This window comes from Salvelinus alpinus, chromosome 2, assembly GCF_045679555.1.
Source record: "Salvelinus alpinus chromosome 2, SLU_Salpinus.1, whole genome shotgun sequence".
NCBI lineage: Eukaryota > Metazoa > Chordata > Actinopteri > Salmoniformes > Salmonidae > Salvelinus > Salvelinus alpinus.
The window spans coordinates 73843460-73864826 of record NC_092087.1 but is presented as its reverse complement, the minus strand read 5'-3'; the positions used below and the strand labels follow the sequence as shown (position 1 = coordinate 73864826).

The following is a 21367-nucleotide window of genomic DNA, read 5'->3' as shown; positions in this document are numbered from 1 at the left end:
GTCTTTGACAATTTTTAGGACCTTCTTCTGACACCGCCTGGTATAGAGGTCCTGGATGGCAGGAAGCTTGGCCCCAGTGATGTACTGGGCCGTTCACACTACCCTCTGTAGTGTCTTGCGGTCGGAGGCCGAGCAGTTGCCATACCAGACAGTGATACAACCAGTCAGGATGCTCTCGATGGTGCAGCTGTAAAACCTTTTGAGCATCTGAGGACCCATGCCAAATATGTTCAGTCTCCTGAGGGGGGATAGGTTTTGTCGTGCCCTCTTCGCAACTGTCTTGTTGTGCTTGGACCAAGTTAGTTTGTTGGTGATGTGGATACCAAGGAACTTGAAGCTCTCAACCTGCTCCACTGCAGACCTGTCGATGAGAATGGGGGTGTGCTCCTGGACTGTGTTATAACTATGTAGTTCCTTGTCTTTAATTGATGTAAAGGCTAAGAAGGGGCTTTAATTACCCTGGGCGCTGTTCCACCAGAAACACACACAGTCTCCTGTCCTCCTCCTGTCCTTCCCTTTAAACCTCCTCTCTCTTCAAGCAATTACGTCTTCTTTTCTTCAGCGCTAGACTCCCTGACTTTAAGTCTGGGCTTTAACTCAACATGACATCATGGACTATTGAAGTTGACATTATCAGGGGTGGCGCTAACTCTATAAGGGATGATAGGGGACCAGGATTACAGTCATTGCTAAAACCGATGTATTACTGATCATCAATGATCAAACGCTATGTGTACAGTGCCTTGCAAAAGTGTTCACCCCCCTTGGCGTTTTTCCTATTTTGTTGCATTACAATCTGCAATTTAAATGGATTTTTATTTGGATTTCATATAATGGACATACACAAAATAGTCCAAATTTGTGAAGTGATTTAAAAAAATATATATTTCAAATTTAAAATATATAAATAAATAAAGTGCATATGCATTAACCTCCTTTGCTATGAAGCCACTAAGTAAGATCCGGTGCAACCAATTACCTTCAGAAGTTACATAATTCATTAAATAAAGTCCACCTGTGTGCAATCTAAGTGTCACATGATCTGTCACATGATCTGAGTATATACACCAATTCTGAAAGGCCCCAGAGTCTGCAACACCACTAAGCAAGGGGCACCACCAAGCAAGCGGCACCATGAAGACCAAGGAGCTCTCCAAACAGGTCAGGGACAAAGTTGTGGAGAAGTACAGATCAGGGTTGGGTTATAAAAAAATATCAGAAACTTTGAACATCCCACAGCGCACCAATTCAATTCATTATTAAACAACTTAAAGAATATGGCACCAAAACAAACCTGCCAAGAGAGAGCCGCCCACCAAAACTCACGGACCAGGCAAGGAGGGCATTAATCAGAGAGGCAACAAAGAGAGATTTGAGACTGGGATGGAGGTTCACCTTCCAGCAGGACAATGATCCTAAGCATACTGCTAAAGCATCACTCGAGTGGTTTAAGGGGAAACATTTAAATGTCTTGGAATAGCCTAGTCAAAGCCCATACCTCAATCCAATTGAGAATTTGTGGTATGACTTAAAGATTGCTGTACACCAGCAGGAACCCATCCAACTTGAAGGAGCTGGAGCAGTTTTGCCTTGAAGAATGGGCAAAAATCACAGTGGCTAGATGTTCCAAGCTTATAGAGACATATCCCAAGAGACTTGCAGCTGTACTTTCTGCAAAAGGTGGCTCTACAAAGTATTGACTTTGGGGGGGTGAATAGTTATGCATGTTCGAGTTTTCAGGGGTTTTTTCAGTTTGTTTCACAATAAAAAATCTTCAAAGTGGTAAGCATGTTGTGTAAATCAAATGATACAAACCCCCAGAAAATCTATTTTAATTCCAGGTTGTAAGGCAACAAAATAGGAAAAATGCCAAGGGGGTGAATAGTTTTACAAGGCACTGTAAGTATCATGTTCCTTGGGTGAAGAACCATTGAAGTCAAAGCACACTAGAAATGCAATCACATGATTAACTTCAGTGTTTGATGCCATTCTCTCTCTTCTCTCTCGTAGAGTCAGGTGATTTAACAGGAGGCTAGAGGAGAAGTGTTCCAGTGTACACGTCAGAGGCAGAGTTGGCTACCCCTGTGTCTCACTGCTTTCCTTCTCTCTCTCTCTCTGGCTAATATTGGCATTGCAAGTTGAACATCATCATCGCATGTTTTACTTCAACAGTGTTAAACGCCTTTCTCTGTGTCTGTATCTCTCCTTCAGTCTAATAATACCAGCCCTATATCGGCAGCAGGGCTACACTGTGCTGTGTTGTGTGCTCTGGCTGCTGGGTGTCTGGGGGCACTGCAGTCCATTTCCTTGAGATGTCAGGAGCAGCAGTAGGGAGCGCTGGGCTGGCCCCCTGTTGGCATTGATCTTTGGTTAATCTCCCCTCCGTCTCCCAGGGCACCGGCCCTGATCTGACTTTGAACGATTAAAGAGTCCCTCAAGTCAGTCTGATGCAGCGTCACCATGCATCACTAATGGCTCCGGACGTTACTTTTCTGGTCTCTGTCTCTCTTTCCATTGTTATTTCTCTTTTTCTCCATTCTGCTCTCCCTCTCCCCCTCTCGGTCTTTCTCTCTCACCTACATCGCTCTCTCTCCCTCCCTCCATATCTCTATCCCTGTCTCTTCTCCATCGGTCTCTTCTATCGCTCGATCATCTCCTTTCTGCCTCTTTCACTCCCTCTCTCTTTCTGTCACTATCTCCATCGCTTGCTCTCTTTCTCCATCTCTCTCTCTCCCATTAACCCTTTGTTAGGGACACAGGGTTCTGTATTACCGTCAGAATTATCACCACTCTTGCGTTATGTTGCCTCAGACACCCTCACCGGACAGGGAGCGTGATGAGGATTTTATTGTGAAGTCATTGTTGTGATAAAAGAATAAGCTATATTGAGTGCTTTATGCATGGTAAGGTTTGTGCTGTTACTTAAAGTTGACATATTATCAAGTATACCATTACTGGAATCACTTATGAGATGCTAAGTCACATCTACTACACATACTGTACTTCAATGTATTTATCTCTCGAAGTATGCATATGAGAAAATACATTTGTCATTGTATTTACCAGGTATGCATGTAAAGGTAAATGCAACATTTGTCAATGTATTTGTCATGTATGCCTGGATAAGAAAAAGCAACACCTGTTTGATTCGAATTTTCTTTATAGGTTGAATATAACTTCCTCAAATACATAGTATTTTTTTTACAAATATTGTAAGAAAATGAAAACACTGTTAACATCAACTTTCTTTCCATTTAATAAATATGATTGTAAATGCATAAAACAATTACACACAGCACATTTAAGGTCAAAACAAAAAACATTGTTCACCTAAACTTTTGTATTTTTATATAAAAGCTTTACAGTAATAAAACTCTGTCTACAAAAATAATCTCACTAACTCTATGGGGGAAGAGAGCGAAGTTATAGCTTAGGGATGAACCAAATCAAGTCCTTGTGAAGTGTGAGTGTCTGCTGGTTTCCTTTTAATGCCTTCACACATCTGGATAATGTCCTAAAATGGACACCATACTGCTGGTTTCACTGGTAGAAATCAGACCTTGTTTCAGATGTTAAACAAGGTTTTACAGTGTCCATATTAGAACTGCTTAAGAAACAAGACATTCAGGCTGTTGAGAACTGGACATGCCCGTTTCTTAATCTAGCTAGTCTGTCGCTCGTATACAGCCCAGCCCACACCTTGGATTCCTGTCCTGTGACATCACAGTATGTTATAACATCCTGTCCTGTGACATCACAATATGTCTGAACATCCCGGCCCAGAGTTTCCCTATCACTTGCCAGCAGAGCTTCCAGGAAGGTCCACCTGTCTGCCTCCATATGTGAACCTGAAGGATTCAAAGGCAGAAGGTGCTTAACTTGAGCCAGTGTGGGCCGGTGGATTCGTTCTCAGCTGAATATTGCCTAAGGGGTGGTTCTGAGAGCTCCGCCATTGTTCTATAGGTCAAAATACTTATATGGAGCACAAAAGCTTGTTATTCGAAGACTTATGTTAGAGACCATTCACTCAGAAAAGTCTCTTAAATCCTTTAATGTGATGATAATCAGGAGTAAATATAGGGTCATATTGCTAGAGTTTCCTGCTGCTCTGATGGAGTTATATATTCTGTAGTTCAACCAGTCATTTGTTAAAACATTAGCCAAAAGCTGTTACAATGTCATAGTTTTTGATATACATAAAATAGCAACTTTATAGTATTCTTTCTGAGGAAATGCCTATGTTCTTGTCGACTTGTAAGTAAAAAATAAAACAAAATAAACAGAAGATTAAATTAGGTTTGTTATTTAAAATAGTACTAGCATGCAGCCTCAAATATACATGTTTAAACCGGAGGATGGGCTGTATTTTTTATATTTATATATCTAAGAAGCTTTGTTATGAAACACTATTGGAAGATTGCAATGTAACAATGAGTTAGTCCAGTCCATATCTATGTGAAAATACCTCTTATTTCTAAGGTCATAGACATGAACATTGTCCTGTTTCTTTCTCGATTTACAGTACACCAGTCAAAAGTTTGGACACACCTACTCATTCAAGGGTTTTTCTTTATTTTTACTATTTTCTACATTGTAGAATAATAGTGTAGACATCAAAACTATGAAAATCTGTGGAAATCTGTTCTTTGGTCTGATCAATCAAAATTTGAGATTTTTGTTCATACCGCCATGTCTTTGTGAGACGCAGAGTAGGTGAACGGATGATCTCCACATGTGTGGTTCCCACCGTGAAGCATGGAGGTGGTGGTGTGATGGTGCTTTGCTGGTGACACTCTGTCTGTGATTTATTTAGAATTCAAGGCATACTTAACCAACATGGCTACCACAGCATTCTGCAGCGATACACCATCCAATCTGGTTTGCGCTTAGTGGGACTATCATTTGTTTTTCAACAGGTCAATGACCCAAAACACACCTCCAGGCTGTGTAAGGGCTATTTGACCAAGAAAGAGAGTGATGGAGTGCCTCATCAGATGACCTGGTCTCCATAATCACTCGACCTCAACCCAATTGAGATGGTTTGGAATGAGTTGGACCGCAGAGTGAAGGAAAAGCAGCCATAAAGTGCTTAGCATATGTGGGAACTCCTTCAAGACTGTTGGAAAAGCATTCCAGGTGAAGCTGGTTGAGAGAATGCCAAGAGCGCAAAGCTGTCATCAAGGCAAAGGATGGCTACTTTGAAGAATCTCAAATATAAAATACATTGATTTGTTTAACACTTTTTTGGTTACATGATTGTATAATAATATTGAAGACATCAATACTATGTAGAAAATAGTAAAAAATTAAGAAAAACCCTTGAATGAGTAGGTGTGTCCAAACTTGACTGGTACTGTACATTCTAGGTTGTGTGTTGGTGGGTGGGTGTTCGTGTGTGTGTATACAATATGTATGCTACATAGTTCAAGTCACTTGGAATATTTTAGCATCACTGTCCAGCTACAGTAGAATAATGGTTATATGAAGATTCCAGAAACATAACAATTTTCCCTCCATAATTGTCTTTATGGAATGACAATAAGGGTCTTCTGAAATACCATAACCATCAACCAAACAATCACGTCTGTCAGAACAACACTTCGGGGTTCGACTGCGTCCAACCCTGCTTCTCAAAACAAGTTAACCATCCATGTACCCTACCATCTGCGCTCTACTTCCTTTGGTTCTTGAAAGGGGGTACAATACGCTACAGAGATGGAGAACACGGGGCCGAGACTGGGTGACATTAGCCTAAATGTGTCACCAACCTTAACCAGCATTGAGCTTGACTGGCTGCATTAACTAAATTCCCGACTAGACTTGCAGTTCTGTTCTGCTCTCCCTATTTCAATGCCCTGGTGTGTCTTGCCATAAAAGGCAGTCCACTCTTTTTTCGCTCTGAACGCTCCACTAGATATTTCATCTTAAAGTAGCTGTTTTTCATTTTAACTTTCGCAACCTCCAGTTAACTTCGGGAAAAAAAGGTTACTTTGAGAGGATATTGACTGATTTTGATGCCCCCGAAATAACTGTCTTCTGCCCATTTCTCTTCTATGAAATCAAGTGTAACTAATGCATGGTGTCAGAGGGAACTGAAAACTTAATGAATCTACATTGGTTTATCTTGAAGTCCCTACCATGGTAGCAGGCTAGCACCATGTTTCTCAGGCAAGCTATTACATTGGGGGGGAAACAAAGTGTCATACAACTAGTGTTTCTCGTTAAATATAGCTCGTAGTGTAGAGATTAACAGAAAAGTTCAATAAAATCACCAAATCGAGACAATCAAACCCTGTATCTGTCTTCGAATTATTACATTGTAAGCAAAAACAAAACATTTTAGTACAAAAGTGTATTGTGCCATAATCAGCTTTTCGTGAGACAGTGATCGGAATGGAAACAAAATGGTTGTATTAATACTTGATATCGTTTTTCAGTTTGCAATTTGTTATTAAAATACACAAATATCACAGACATTCATGATTTACAAAATAAACGTGATTTTAAATTCAATTATATACTTTAAAGTATGTTCTTATGAATAAATAGTGTACCACCTCTGTTAGCGACACGCAGTAGCGAAAAAGGATGTAAGACACTTACAGAAAGCTAACCAAGAGTGTTGTTTTTTATGCATTTTTTTCTTTAGATCATGCTGGCTTTCCATTTGTAGTTATGTACTTGACTTTGTATAAATACATTTCATCAAAAATTATTTTTTATTGGATAGACATATATTATGTATAAAAAAAAAACCTGTATACAGTTTCTTCTGGTTTTCACAGAGCACAGTAAGTGTCAGCAAAGTCAGTAAAGTCCAACATGCACAGGTATGAAGCTCTAAACCATTGTGTCCGCTCAAATGATTCAAAAAGTCCATGACACAGAATGGAGTCGCTGTTTTCGGAGTTGTCCAAAGTTTTTAAACGTTGATGTACGTGGGGAGTTCCGTTGAGAACTTGACATGTGCGTGAGGTTTGATGCATCCTTTAAAAGGAGAAAATGATGGGAGACAGAGAGATGAGGAAAGATGTCAGAAGACATTCCAGTCAGTATGAGTTAAGTCACATTTCTCCACAATGAATGAGGCTCTTGCTCAAACCTAGAGTGGAATGGGGCTATCAATTTATTAATCAAAACCTCAGTGAAAGTCTCTTATGTGAATGACAAGAGATTATCTTCATGGCAACCGATATAGTATGTGAAAGCGATGGAACAAAATGTAATTATATGACAAGAAATTGCAGTCAAAGTGAAATAAAATTTGTAGTACTAGACTTAGTAACTACAGTAAAAAAAAAAATAATAATAATAATAATAATAAATAAAAGTGCCGTATTTATTCACCGATGGGCCGTGTGTTCAACTCTGCGTCCATAAGCTCCGGAGAAGTCACCAGCTCCCTCGGAGTGTTCGAGGACACCAGGGTGCTTTCCGTCGGACTTACTGGACTCGGGATCATTTCTTGTTCTTTTTCGTTCTGCATCTGCGCATAGACGTTGAGGCCTGGGATCTTCCTTGAGGAAAGATTTACAATGAGACGGGGGATAAAGAAATTTGCCAGACTAATAAAATGGGAGAGGGATTGCCTGCCTCGGGGACCAAATAATTCTGATGCTCCTCTTTACAACCCAATAATGTGTAGCCGCACCCAGGAGATATAACGAGTTGACTTAAATGCTTTGTTTCGATGCCTTCCGGCCTTATGTAATTTTGTATATATTTGTATGTAAAATAGGATTATACTGTATGCTTTTGGAAGGCAGAGGGTCTGGGCAGAGGAGTTGTAGTCGTTGTTTGTGTGTGTCTGTAAATTGCTGTTCATATGTGTATGTTGTATTTGATTCAAAAAAAGGGAACACAAAAAATACAATATTATAAAAAAAGGCAATTAGACATTCTACTGTATAAACACATTTATGTTCTAAGACCTATGTGTTGTTTGGCTTTCGCTCTTTCTCTCCCTCTTCTGTTTCTCTCTATAGATCTCGTCTCATTGACCCCTACTGCCCTTTCACACAGAACTGTACCAAGGTGGACAGAAATAATTTAACATTTCAGAAAGGTCAACTAGCAAAGCTCAAAGGGCTAAATATTGATAATGCCTGAAGGCTGACTGGCATTTCATTTGCGGACAGAGAAAATGCCTCGACAAAAGGATTCTAAGAAAGTTGAAAGAGATAAGCCATTTCTCCCTTGAAACTGAAAGTTTTCACATAGACGTTTGATAGACAGTATTTTTGTTAAATGCCAAATGTCTAGACACTCAGTAACTCCCATTTGGTTAGTAATTTTCCCCAATGTCCTTTCTGATGTATAACCATAATTATAATGTAGCTCATAGCTCACAATTGGTGTCAGAAGTGGGATTAGACCCTAGTCGAACAGTGAGATCATAGATCACTCCTCAGTGTCCTAGCCAATTCAAAATGTTTCGTCAACACTCAGGAACTTTCCCACTTGGTTAGTAACATTCTCCCAACGTCCTGGCAACTTACAACCAGATATGGGTTATAGAGATCATCTCTACAGTATATCATGAGCACTGTACCTTTTGAATTTGTAGACGACAAATATCGCCAAACCCAGAACCACAACCGACAGCAGCATCAGCATGGCCGAGCCGCTGTGGTTCTCACTCGTGTCCACTAGGGGCGCTGTAGAGGTGGGAGACAAGAGTCACACAGTACAGTATACATTAAATTCCAAACAGTTTCCATAGAGAACAAGTAAATCATGCGTTTAAGAAGTCAACATGAAAAGTGACACCTACTAATTAATAAAATACAAAACATAACAATAAAATAATTTATAAAAAAATATAAAATTGTATTGTGATTACGTTTTTGATACGGTAAGTATTTATTGACTTCTCTTACTCTTTATCTTATAAGCCCCTAGGACAGTAGCAGCATCCCCAAAAGGAAGAGGCACACATACTTGTAACGATGCTCACTCTCTGAATGTCTCTGTGTAGCTACATGATGGGAGCCAATCAGACAACAGGGTTGGGGGGGTGTTAGTCGCTGGGCAGGAAATAGACCTCCTGGGCCTGTATTCACAAAGAGTCTTAGTGCAGGAGTGCTGATCTAGGATCAGGTCCTTCCTTTCCATATAATCTTATTTGTTATGATCTAAAATGCAAAACTGATCCTAGATCAGCAGTCCTATTTTGAGACACTTTTTGAATACGGGCCCTGGCTCTCTATTTCTATCTAGAACTATCTCTATCCATCTATATAGTCATTAAAAAGACCCAGTTATCCTCAATACACCGAGCAAACACAAACAAAATGTAGGTATTTGTATTCGAAGAGATGCAGACACTTACCTGCTGACAAATGTGCAGCGTATACTGTGACCTGGACCCCAGGCCGAAGGGTGAACTGGACCAGGTTTTGGTTGAGGGCGCTAAGCAATATTTCAGAGAGCTAGAGAGGGAGAGACAAACACAACAAAAAAAACATTCATTTCAAGTATATGCGCATCAATTTACATAATAATTAGAGTATTAAGATTTCTAAATCAACTTATTGGAGCTTTTTATATCAGAGATATGTGAGAGTAAATTTACATTGAGCGTCTTATCCAGAGCGACTTACAGGAGCAATTAGGGTTAATTGCCTTGCTCAAAGGCACACAATGTTGTCCTGTCACCGACAACGATGAGACAGCCTATAGGGAGGAGGTCAGAGACCTGGCAGTGGGGTGCCAGGACAACTACCAATCCCTCAATGTTTTCAACATTTTTTATTTCACCTTTATTTAACCAGGTAGGCTAGTTGAGAACAAGTTCTCATTTACAACTGCGACCTGGCCAAGATAAAGCAAAGCAGTGCGACACAAACAACACAGAGTTACACATGGAATAAACAAGCATACAGTCAATAACACAATAGAAAAAATAAAGTATATATACAGTGTGTGCAAATAGCGTGAGGAGGTAAGACAATAAATAGGCCATAGTAGCGAAGTAATTACAATTTAGCAAATTAACACTGGAGTGACAGATGTGCAGATGATGATGTGCAAGTAGAAATACTGCGGTGCAAAAGAGCAGAAAAGTAATTAAAAACAATATGGGGATGAGGTAGGTAGATTGGATGGGCTATTTACAGATGGGCTATGTACAGCTGCAGCGACCGGTTAGCTGCTCAGATAGCTGATGTTTAAAGTTAGTGAGGGAAATATATTGCTCATATATTTGTGAGCAAGACAAAAGGAGCTGATCATGGACAACAGGAAAACGCGGGCCGAACAGGCCCCCGTTAACATCGGCGGGGCTGTAGTGGAGCGGGTCGAGAGTTTCAAGTTCCTTGGTGTCCACATCACCAACGAACTATCATGGTCCAAACACACCAAGACAGGGCACGACAAAACCTTTTCCCCCTCAGGAGACTGAAAAGATTTGGCATGGGTCCCCAGATCCTCAAAAAGTTATATAGCTGCACCATCGAGAGCATCCTAACACGTTGCATTAGTTCCTTGTATTACAACTGCTCGGCATCTGACCGTAAACCGCTACAGAGGGTAGTGCGTACGGCCTAGTACATCACTGGGGCCAAGCTTCCTGCCATCCAGGACCTATATACTAGGCGTGTCAGAGAAAATCCCAAAACATTGTCAGAGATTCAAGTCACCCAAGTCAAAGACTGTTTTCTCTGCTACCACACGGCTAGCGTTACCAGAGCACCAAGTCTAAGACCAAAAGGCTCCTTAACAGCTTCTACTCCCAAGCCATAAGACTGCTGAACAATTAATCAAATGGCCACCGGACTATTTACATTGACCCCCCCTCCATTTGTTTTTACACTGCTGCTACTTGCTGTTTATTATCTATGCATAGTCACTCTATCTACATGTACAAATTACCTTAGACTAACCCACTGTATCGTTATTAGCCTCATTATTGTTATTTTGTGTTACTTTTATTATTTTGTACTTTAGTTTATTTGGTAAATATTTTCTTAACTCTTTCTTGAAATGCATTCAATGATGGTTAAGGGCTTGTAAGTAAGCATTTCACGGTAAGGTGTACCTACACTTGTTGTATTCGGTGCATGTGACTGATTAACAGATGTTCACTTAGTCGGATCGGCGATTCAAACCAGCAACCATTCGGTTACTGTCCCAACGCTCTTGACCGCTGGTCTATAGATCAACACTAAATCAACTCCAACTGTATCTAAACTGCATAAATCATCTCAATACACTTCACCATACAGTATAAGAGACATCTAGCAGTATCATTAAATAGTATAACTAGTATACCTACTCTAGTCATATTATTGGTTCGTTTCAGAACGAGTTTCTTCTCATGCATACCATGCTGAGGCAGATCTTTCCACCACATACTTACTGATACCCACCACGACTCACTGATACTACACACCCCCACGGCTCACTGCACGCTCCCTCCACCCAGAAACCCATTTAAAGTGAAATATCTATGGATGAATCCATGCAGGTTCTCGCCACTTTAATACATAATGCAGGGCCTATTTGATGAAAAACCTTGCTTTTACTACGGTTTTTAGAGCGACAAGTAACCTTCTGCACAGAGAACGTGCAGTTTGGACATAAATCAGACATATCACCCTGACCTTGAGGCTACAGCTGGAATACAATGTTCCATTTCATGATGCTTCCAATTTAGTCCGGACATAGTCCCCTGAACTATACCGTCTATGTGATATCAAATCACACAAATGATGATTTGTACCATTATAAATCTAAACTGTAACACATTATGTCAGATATGTCATTTAACAAAGTTGTATCCTTTTTACTTTGCATTCAGGCCAAAGACTAAAACAGAGAATATATACAGTGGGGAGAACAAGTATTTGATACACTGCCGATTTTGCAGGTTTTCCTACTTACAAAGCATGTAGAGGTCTGTAATTTTTATCATAGGTACACTTCAACTGTGAGAGACTGAATCTAAAACAAAAATCCAGAAAATCACATTGTATGATTTTTAAATAATTAATTTGCATTTTATTGCATGACATAAGTATTTGATCACCTACCAACCAGTAAGAATTCCGGCTCTCAAGACCTGTTAGTTTTTCTTTAAGAAGCCCTCCTGTTCTGCACTCATTACCTGTATTAACTGCACCTGTTTGAACTCGTTACCTGTATAAAAGACACCTGTCCACACACAATCAAACAGATTCCAACCTCTCCACAATGGCCAAGACCAGAGAGCTGTGTAAGGACATCAGGGATAAAATTGTAGACCTGCACAAGGCTGGGATGGGCTACAGGACAATAGGCAAGCAGCTTGGTGAGAAGGAAACAACTGTTGGCGCAATTATTAGAAAATGGAAGAAGTTCAAGATGACGGTCAATCACCCTCGGTCTGGGGCTCCATGCGAGATTTCACCTCGTGGGGCATCAATGATCATGAGGAAGGTGAGGGATCAGCCCAGAACTACACGGCAGGACCTGGTCAATGACCTGAAGAGAGCTGGGACCACAGTCTCAAAGAAAACCATTAGTAACACACTACGCCGTCATGGATTAAAATCCTGCAGCGCACGCAAGGTCCCCCTGCTTAAGCCAGTGCATGTCCAGGCCTGTCTGAAGTTTGCCAATGACCATCTGGATGATCCAGAGGAGGAATGGGAGAAGGTCATGTGGTCTGATGAGACAAAAATAGAGCTTTTTGGTCTAACTCCACTCGCCGTGTTTGGAGGAAGAAGAAGTATGAGTACAACCCCAAGAACACCATCCCAACCGTGAAGCATGGAGGTGGAAACATCATTCTTTGGGGATGCTTTTCTGCAAAGGGGACAGGACGACTGCACCGTATTGAGGGGAGGATGGATGGGGCCATGTATCGCGAGATCTTGGCCAACAACCTCCTTCCCTCAGTAAGAGCATTGAAGATGGGTCGTGGCTGGGTCTTCCAGCATGACAACGACACGAAGCACACAGCCATGGCAACTAAGGAGTGGCTCCGTAAGAAGCATCTCAAGGTCCTGGAGTGGCCTAGCCAGTCTCCAGACCTGAACCCAATAGAAAATCTTTGGAGGGAGCTGAAAGTCCGTATTGCCCAGCGACAGCCCCGAAACCTGAAGGATCTGGAGAAGATCTGTAGGGAGGAGTGGGCCAAAATCCCTGCTGCAGTGTGTGCAAACCTAGTCAAGAACTACAGGAAACGTATGATCTCTCTAATTGCAAACAAAGGTTTCTGTACCAAATATTAAGTTCTGCTTTTCTGATGTATCAAATACTTATGTCATGCAATAAAATGCAAATTAATTACTTAAAAATCATACAATGTGATTTTCTGGATTTTTGTTTTAGATTCCGTCTCTCATAGTTGAAGTGTACCTATGATAAAAATTACAGACCTCTACATGCTTTGTAAGTAGGAAAACCTGCAAAATCGGCAGTGTATCAAATACTTGTTCTCCCCACTGTATGCAGGTCATGCATAGAAAGACCCCGGCTAAACAAATTCCCTTTTCCCTGCGGAATCCATCTTATTTCTTTGCTCGGCTTCATTAATTTTATCTGCCTCATTTACCAAATTAATTGTGATATGAGTAGTTTCTCCCAGTCCTTCACATTCCTTCCCGCTTTTATATTTCTTACCAAGTTTAAAATTAGACTATAGCTATGAATAATTACTTTTTCCTCACTGTGTATCGGGTTCACTAAATCTATTATACATTCTAATAAGCACAACCGCACATTATACTTTCAAGATGCAAGCCTTGAATAAAGATGTATTGCTGGGGCCTGAGTGAGAAGGGTCTTGCCATAGCCAGGCAGATTTGAGGGGGGGGGGATACAATTCATTTCTTCCTGGTTCTATTCTACTCACATCTTTTTAATGATCATCCATGATCTATTATATGGGCCTTGGAGCTAATTCAGTACATCTTGATACCTGCTGGTGATTCTGTTGCCAGTTTCAGCAGAGACACTATCTTTGTCTGGGTTCATTCCTGTGAAAGACTGCAACCCCCGCCCTCTCACATAGAGATGACTCGGGGTATTCTACAGTAAAGTTGTTCGCAGTGATGGCTTTTAAAAGCTTGTCACACTTATTGATGAGGCTAGTTGATATTCTGCAGAGTGTGTGTGTGTGTGCGTGCGCGCGTGTGTGTGTAAGCCCATGTGGACAATATTGACATCTACTGGAGAAAATATGAAGCCTTAAAAGCCATACAAATACGTTGCAATTCTGTTTTCAGACCATGTAGCAGTATAGACCAACACAGCTATGTGTTAGTGAAGAATGTTAGAAAAGGGAATATTTCTAAGCCTACTCATGTTTAGTTCAGTGGAAACCTCTAAATTATGCCAAATGGAATAACAAGGAAATCAACAGATGGCGAACATGTTGGTGCAAGAAAACAAGTGCTTAGCTGTCAAACCCAAACATCCAACAAGCAGAGTAATATCCCCCTAAAATATAGCTCCAAATGTCATTCAGTGATAAGTATTTGTCAAATTAACACATAAAAAGTATGCTCCTACTCCCACTCAAACATCTGGCATGAATCAATATAGGAACTTAATGTATTCAATTTTATGGTTTACTTATGGAAATTATGAAAACCTAGTTGTCAGATACCCATTTTGCTAATAGTTAACTGACAGGTAACACTGACAGATATGCTTTTTTCACCTGTTACAAGCATGAATAAACCTTTATATCATGCATTTTGAATAAGGCTAAGGCCTATAATATGTTATGTCTATGTTTCAACTCACAGAAAACGGCTGTAATTTAATCAATCATACCTGGTCTAAATGAGCTGAGTTCTTCTCTGGCTTGCCCTCCGTTAACTCTTTGTCTGGCAGGAGGAAAAACTCTGCTGCCGTGGGCAACCCTGGTAGGACGGTGACAAGGAGCCGCTCCGGGCTCACCCCTGTGGCCTAGAGAAAGATGAGGAGGAGGGAGAGAAAGAAGAGAGAGATGAGAAGGGAGAGGGGTAGGATGAGGAGTTGGGAGAGGAAGGGGAAAAGAGGAAGCGGGAGATGGAGAAAGAGATGAGGAAGATGGAAGAAGAGGAGGGAGATGGAGAGGGAGAGTAAGATGAAGATGGAGAGCAGGAAGAAGAGGGAGAAGGAGAGGGAGAGGAAGAGGAAGATGGAGGAAGAAGAGGAAAGGGAAGAAAAACAGAAAGAGGACCAGACTGGATTGCTTTTCATGTCACTAAGCACATCAACTTGGAAAGCAGTGGCATCGAAAAATAGGAATTGTCTGTATGATCATAATTAGTGTGACTGTGATACATTGCTGTGAAACTCACTGTGAATCATTATTACTAACATCAATGAGACTTAGATCTGAAATTATTATACTACTCAGGTCCTGAGCTGTTTGTATCAAATATGGTTTGATTTCCGTTCTCAAATATACTGAAGAGGATGAGCAATTCAATACATTTTGTGGATACTACAATGTCTATCCAACATGTCATGTGTGGATTTGAAGTGCATTATACAGTTGAAGTCGGAAGTTTACATACACTTAGGTTGGAGTCGTTACAACTTGTTTTCAACCACTCCACAAATTTCTTGTTAACAAACTATCGTTTTGGCAAGTCGATTAGGACATCTACTTTAATTTTTCCAAGTAATTTTTCCAACAATTGTTTACAGACAGATTATTTCACTGTATCACAATTCCAGTGGGTCAGAAGTTTACATACACTAAGTTGACTGTGCCTTTAAACAGCTTGGAACATTCCAGAAAATGATGTCACGGCTTTAGAAGCTTCTGATAAGCTAATTGGCATAATTTGAGTCAATTCGATGTGTACCTGTGGATGTATTTCACGGCCTACCTGCAAACTCAGTGCCTCTTTGCTTGACATCATGGGAAAATCAAAAGAAATCAGCCAAGACCTGAGAAAACAAATTGTAGACCTCCACAAGTCTGGTTCATCCTTTGGAGCAATTTCCAAAATGCCTGAAGGTACCACGTTCATCTGTACAAACAATAGTACGCAAGTATAAACAACATGGGACCACGCAGCCGACATACCGCTCAGGAAGGAGACGTGTTCTGTCTCCTAGAGATGAACGTCTTTTTGTGCGAAAAGTGCAAATCAATCCCAGAACAACAGAGGCCGCTCCTCTGGTCTGATGAAACAAAACTAGAACTGTTTGGCCATAATGACCGTCGTTATGTTTGGAGGAAAAAAGGGGAGACTTGCAAGCCGAAGAACACCATCCCAACCGTGAAGCACGGGGGTGGCAGCATCATGTTGTGGGGGTGCTTTGCTGCAGGGGGGACTGGTGCACTTCACAAAATAGATGGCATCATGAAGCAGGAAAGTTATGTGGATAGATTGAAGCAACATCTCAAGACATCAGTCAGGAAGTTAAAGCTTGGTCGCAAATGGGCCTTCCAAATGGACAATGACCCCAAGCATACTTCCAAAGTTGTGGAAAATGGCTTAAGGACAACAAAGTCAAGGTATTGGAGTGACCTCAATCCTATAGAACATTTGTGGGCAGAACTGAAAAGGCGTGTGTGAGCAAGGAGACCTACAAACCTGACTCCAATACACCAGCTCTGTCAGGAGGAATGGGCCAAAATTCACCCAATTTATTGTGGGAAGCTTATGGAAGGCTACCCGAAACATTTGACCCAAGTTAAAGAACTTAAAGGCAATGCTACCAAATACTAATTGAGTGTATGTAAACCTCTGACCCACTGGGATTGTGATTAAAGAAATGAAAGCTGAAATAAATCTCTACTATTATTCTGACATTTCACATTCTTAAAATCAAGTGGTGATCCTAACTGACCTAAGACAGGGACTTTTTTACTAGGATTAAATGTCAGGAATTGTGAAAAACTGAGTTTAAATGTATTTGGCTAAGGTTTATGTAAACTTCCGACTTCAACTGTATATACAAAAGTATGTGGACACCCCTTCAAATTAGTGGACTAGGCTATTTCAGCCACACTTGTTGCTGACAGGTGTATAAAATTGAGCATACAGCAATGCAATCTCCATAAACAAGCAATGGCAGTAGAACGGCCTTTCTGAAGAGTTCAGTGACTTTCAACGTGGCACCGTCATAGGATCCCACCTTTCCTACAAGTCAGTTCGTCAAATTTCTGCCCTGCTAGAGCTGCCCCGGTCAACTGTAAGTGCTGTTATTGTTAAGTGGAAACATCTAGGAGCAACAACGGCTCAGCCGCGAAGTGGTAGGCCACACAAGCTCACAGAACAGGACCGGCGAGTGCTGAAGCACGTAGCTCACTACCGAGTTCAAAACTGCCTCTGGAAGCAACGTCAGCACAAGAACTGTTTGTCAGGAGCTTCATGAAATGGGTTTCCATGGCCGAGCAGCCGCACACAAGCCTAAGATCACCATTCGCAATGCCAAGCGTCGGCTGGAGTGGTGTAAAGCTTGCTGCCATTGGACTCGGTTACTGTCCCAACACAGTGGAAAAGCGTTCTCTGGAGTGATGAATCACACTTCACCATCTGGCAATCCGACAGACGACTCCGGGTTTGGTGGATGCCAGGAGAATGCTACGTGCCCCAATGCATAGTGCCAACTCTAAAGTTTGGTGGAGGAGGAATAATGGTCCAGGGCTGTTTTTCATGGTTCGGGCTAGGCCCCTTAGTTCCAGAGAAGGGAAAACGTAATGCTAGAGCATACAATGACATTCTAGACGATTCTGTGCTTCCAACTTTGTGGCAACAGTTTGGGGAAGGCCTTTTCCTGTTTCAGCATGACAATGCCCACGTGCACAAAGCGAGGTCCATATAGGAATGGTTTGTCGATGTGAAAGAACTTGACTGGCCTGCACAGAGCCCTGACCTCAACCACGTCGAACACCTTTGGGATGAATTGGAACGCCGACTGTGAGCCAGGCCTAATCGTCCAACATCAGTACCCGACCTGTGAGAGAAAAATTACGTATTTACCTGCTTTGTTTTAATATTAATAGTTAACAATTATATGCTTAACAAATAGTAAGAGATTTTCATAACTACTAATGCTGTGCTTTTGTAAAGAGATGGTTCTCCTCTAGCTCCCTGCAGCTGGTCTGTGAGTTTACTCAAGGACATGGGGTGACCTGAGATAGCCTGGACAGAGTAGAGCAAACCCCTATTTGTCCTAATCATCTTTGTTTCTGAGAAACTAAGCCAGGTAGGGGTAAACAACACCCGGTGCACATAACCACAAGATGGACCCAGGGTGGCTTATGATGCCCCAATCTGCATGGGAGGGGTGGAACCAGCCATGACTAAGCATTTTTAGGTCTGCTATATGGGGCCTCTGTTTTTTTTTAAGTATTGTTGAGCTCTCGGTCCAACGATCAAGAGTGTGGGGTCAACCAGCTTCATTATTGCAATAATTAATTGATATTAAATAAAGATGATTGTTTGAAGAAATGACAAAGTCTCTCTCACTTGGTTAGAATTTCCACCATAGACCTCACTAATGCTCTTGTGGCTGAATGGAAGCAAGTCCCCGCAGCAATGTTCCTACATCTAGTGGATAGCCTTCCCAGAAGAGTGGAGGCTGTTATAGCAGCAAAGGGGGGACCAACTCCACATTAATCCCCACGATTTTGGAATGTGACGTTCGGAGAGAAGGTGTCCACATACGTTTGTTCATGCAGTGCATGTCCCTCACACTGACGGTTGATTAAATTCGGAGCTACAGTCCAGCTGGGCCTAAATTCACTAAACCATGACAATCAGACAGTGAGATTTATTTGTACATGTATGGCCTCCACAAATACGACCCTGAACTCACAGGCGACCAGCAATTCCATAGTTCAATGTGACAAGGAAGGGAGTACAACAGCAATTTAGAATTTACTTGAAGTAATTTTCCCTTGCCAGTTATCATAAAATGTGGATTCATCTCAGTCACGACCTGAGGTCACAGGGAATGTATTGTAAAGTGGGCCACAGACTAAAAACACTGAAACAAAATATAAACGCTAAAGTGTTGATAAACAAAGCGTTTCATGAGCTAAAAAAAAAAAATCCCAGACATTTTCCATATGCACAAAAAGCTTATTTCTCTCAAATGTTGTGTACACATTTCTTTACATCCCTGTTAGTGCTCCTTGCCACAATAATCCATCCACCTGACAGGTGTGCAATTGGCATGCTGACTGCAGGAAAGTCCACCAGAGCTGTTAATTTTCATATCTCTACCAGAAGCTGCCTCCATTAGAGATTTTGGCAGTTCGTCCAACTGGCCTCACGTAGACCACATGTAACCACGACAGCCCAGGACTACCACACCTGGCTTCTTTACCTGCGGGATCGTTTGAGGTGGGGGAGTGGGGGTGTATTTGTGATTGGCTGGGCCTGGCTCCCCACCCATGGCTGTGCCGCTGCCCAGTCATGTGAAATCCATAGAATAGGGCCTAATGAATTCATTTGAATTGACTGATTTCCTCATATGAACTGTAACTCAGTAAAATCGTTGAAATTGTTGCATGTTGCGTTTATATTTCTGCTCGGTATATACTCTGTGTGTGTGAGTGTACGTATGTAACATACAGTTAGATACAAGGACCACTCACTTTGACCATGGAGTTCTTGATGACTCTGCTGACGTCCAGTCTCCATTCGGCCACGTCGGGGTTGTGGTCGTCCAGGTTAGATGAGAAGGCTAGTAGATGTGACCTGAAATATTCTGCACAGAGAAACAACTATATGACGATCAGCTGATGACGATGCTTTTCTATTTCTGCCCTATTGTCTGAAATAATGAATGTGTCAAATGAATGAGTAGTTAACAATTACTTTTAAAACTACTTCTAAATAGCTACTTTAAAATCATACTTACTAGCCAACCTCCAGTGCATTAAAATCTACAAAGTCACCTAGAAACCAACCTCTAGCAGTATACATGGCTGTCTGGCTGTTTACAATACAAAACAAACAAAAAAACAGCTCACTGCTCACCGTGGACAGCGATGGTTTTCCGGTCCTGCAGGATGGCGTTCCCAGCGGACACCTGCACGGTGACAGTGTTGACGCCTTCCCGGGAGAACGTGCACGCCACGCTCCCTTCCAGGGTGATTATCGGCTGCAAAGAGAAAGAGAAAGAGAGAGAGAAAGAGAGAGCGAGCGAGAAAAGGGAAGAGCGAGAGAGCAAGGAGGTTCCCATGGGAGGCCCTTATCAACCTTGTTAACATCTCACACAGGCACTATTTACACTACAGAGGTGTCAGCCGGGAGGCAGGCAGGCAGCCACAGACATAAACACAACCCACATCGCCCCCCAAGGAACCATGATCGCAGCTGTGCTACATAGAAATGTCCGGGGAGAGTTCCATGAGACACCAGCAGTTCTCTCTGTCGTTACTTGGATCTCCATTTGTTCTTGAAATGGCTCTGACATGCTAATTCTGGATAATTTCCTCATGTACTAGAGTAGCTAGCAGCTGCATTAGTAGCTAAACTCATTGCCCAACCAAAAAAAACAAATTCTGAATTAAGTCAGACAAATACTGCTCTAATTTGTAAATCTGGCACAAATCCTTCTTCACGTCACTTTATCTTACAGTGTGAAGGATGAGCATACAATAAAACTACAAGTCCCAGCAGTATTGAAGTGTCTTATCTTACCTCAGTGTTATTTCCGAACCACCAGATGTAGGTGACTGTTCCCACTTGGCTAGGCCACAGCACAGCGGTGAGGTTGACTTCCTTACTCTTCACCGCCACAAAGGGAGCGGAGAGATGGATATACTCCAGCTGACCTACTCAGTCACAAAAATACACGACAGTGAACCCACTGAGACTGACTCCACAACATTTTGGGGCCTCTTATGAAATGGATGAAGTTGCATTCAAAATGATCTGCCCTAAAAAATGGATCACAGTGAAGTGACTGAATCCACAAAGTAAGTTTGTAGCCCCTTATGATATGAAATGAAGGCACAAAAAATACTTATTACAGTGAACCGATTGACTCCTTAAAGTTTTGTGGCCTCAAATTAAATAAAGGTAAGCAGAAATCTTCAGAGTATCCATCTATGGGCCCCTTATGAATTGAAGGCACATAAAAAAAAAGTGAGCTGCATTCAGAGGATCTGGTCCATTCTGGGACGTTGTGGTCGCCATCTGTGTGTTATTTTTCATCCCTGGCACTCCTGGGTCCTGGCTGGTCCCATTTGTAACGGCTGGCACATCAAGATCGACAGATTGCAAGGTCCCACAGCTCCCTGATCAATAAGTCAACTACGTTACATCTGTCACCCATGAAACCACCAGTGGTGGTCAGCCCCATCATCACAGAGAAGACGGGAATGACTTGCATGTTAGAGTTAGAGTGGGGGTACCCTGAAGGGGTATTATATAGAGAAAAGGGCTTCGGCTTGACTGGAATTGTAATGGATTTA

The 21367-nt window shown here is 41.7% G+C and overlaps 1 protein-coding gene across 3 annotated transcripts in view; it reads right to left on the bottom strand.

Annotated features, from left to right (window-relative positions):
* Positions 1-3142: 3142 nt before the first annotated feature.
* LOC139567734 (VPS10 domain-containing receptor SorCS1-like) overlaps positions 3143-21367 on the bottom strand; it is a 146191-nt gene continuing 127966 nt past the window's right edge. The window contains exons 20-27 of one of the 3 annotated variants that reach the window (XR_011673459.1): positions 20592-20725; positions 19926-20049; positions 19541-19653; positions 14764-14898; positions 9332-9431; positions 8552-8657; positions 7348-7513; positions 3143-6987 (exon numbers count right to left, since the gene is read on the bottom strand). Coding sequence is in view for 2 of the 3 variants with exons in the window: in XM_071389192.1 (XP_071245293.1) it covers positions 6923-6987; positions 7348-7517; positions 8552-8657; positions 9332-9431; positions 14764-14898; positions 19541-19653; positions 19926-20049; positions 20592-20725 (947 nt within the window). In the remaining variant the exon portion in view is untranslated. Of the gene's footprint in view, positions 6988-7347; positions 7518-8551; positions 8658-8879; positions 8978-9331; positions 9432-14763; positions 14899-19540; positions 19654-19925; positions 20050-20591; positions 20726-21367 lie in introns of those variants that run through there. The other 2 variants (XM_071389192.1, XM_071389193.1) reach the window with 2 other exon arrangements.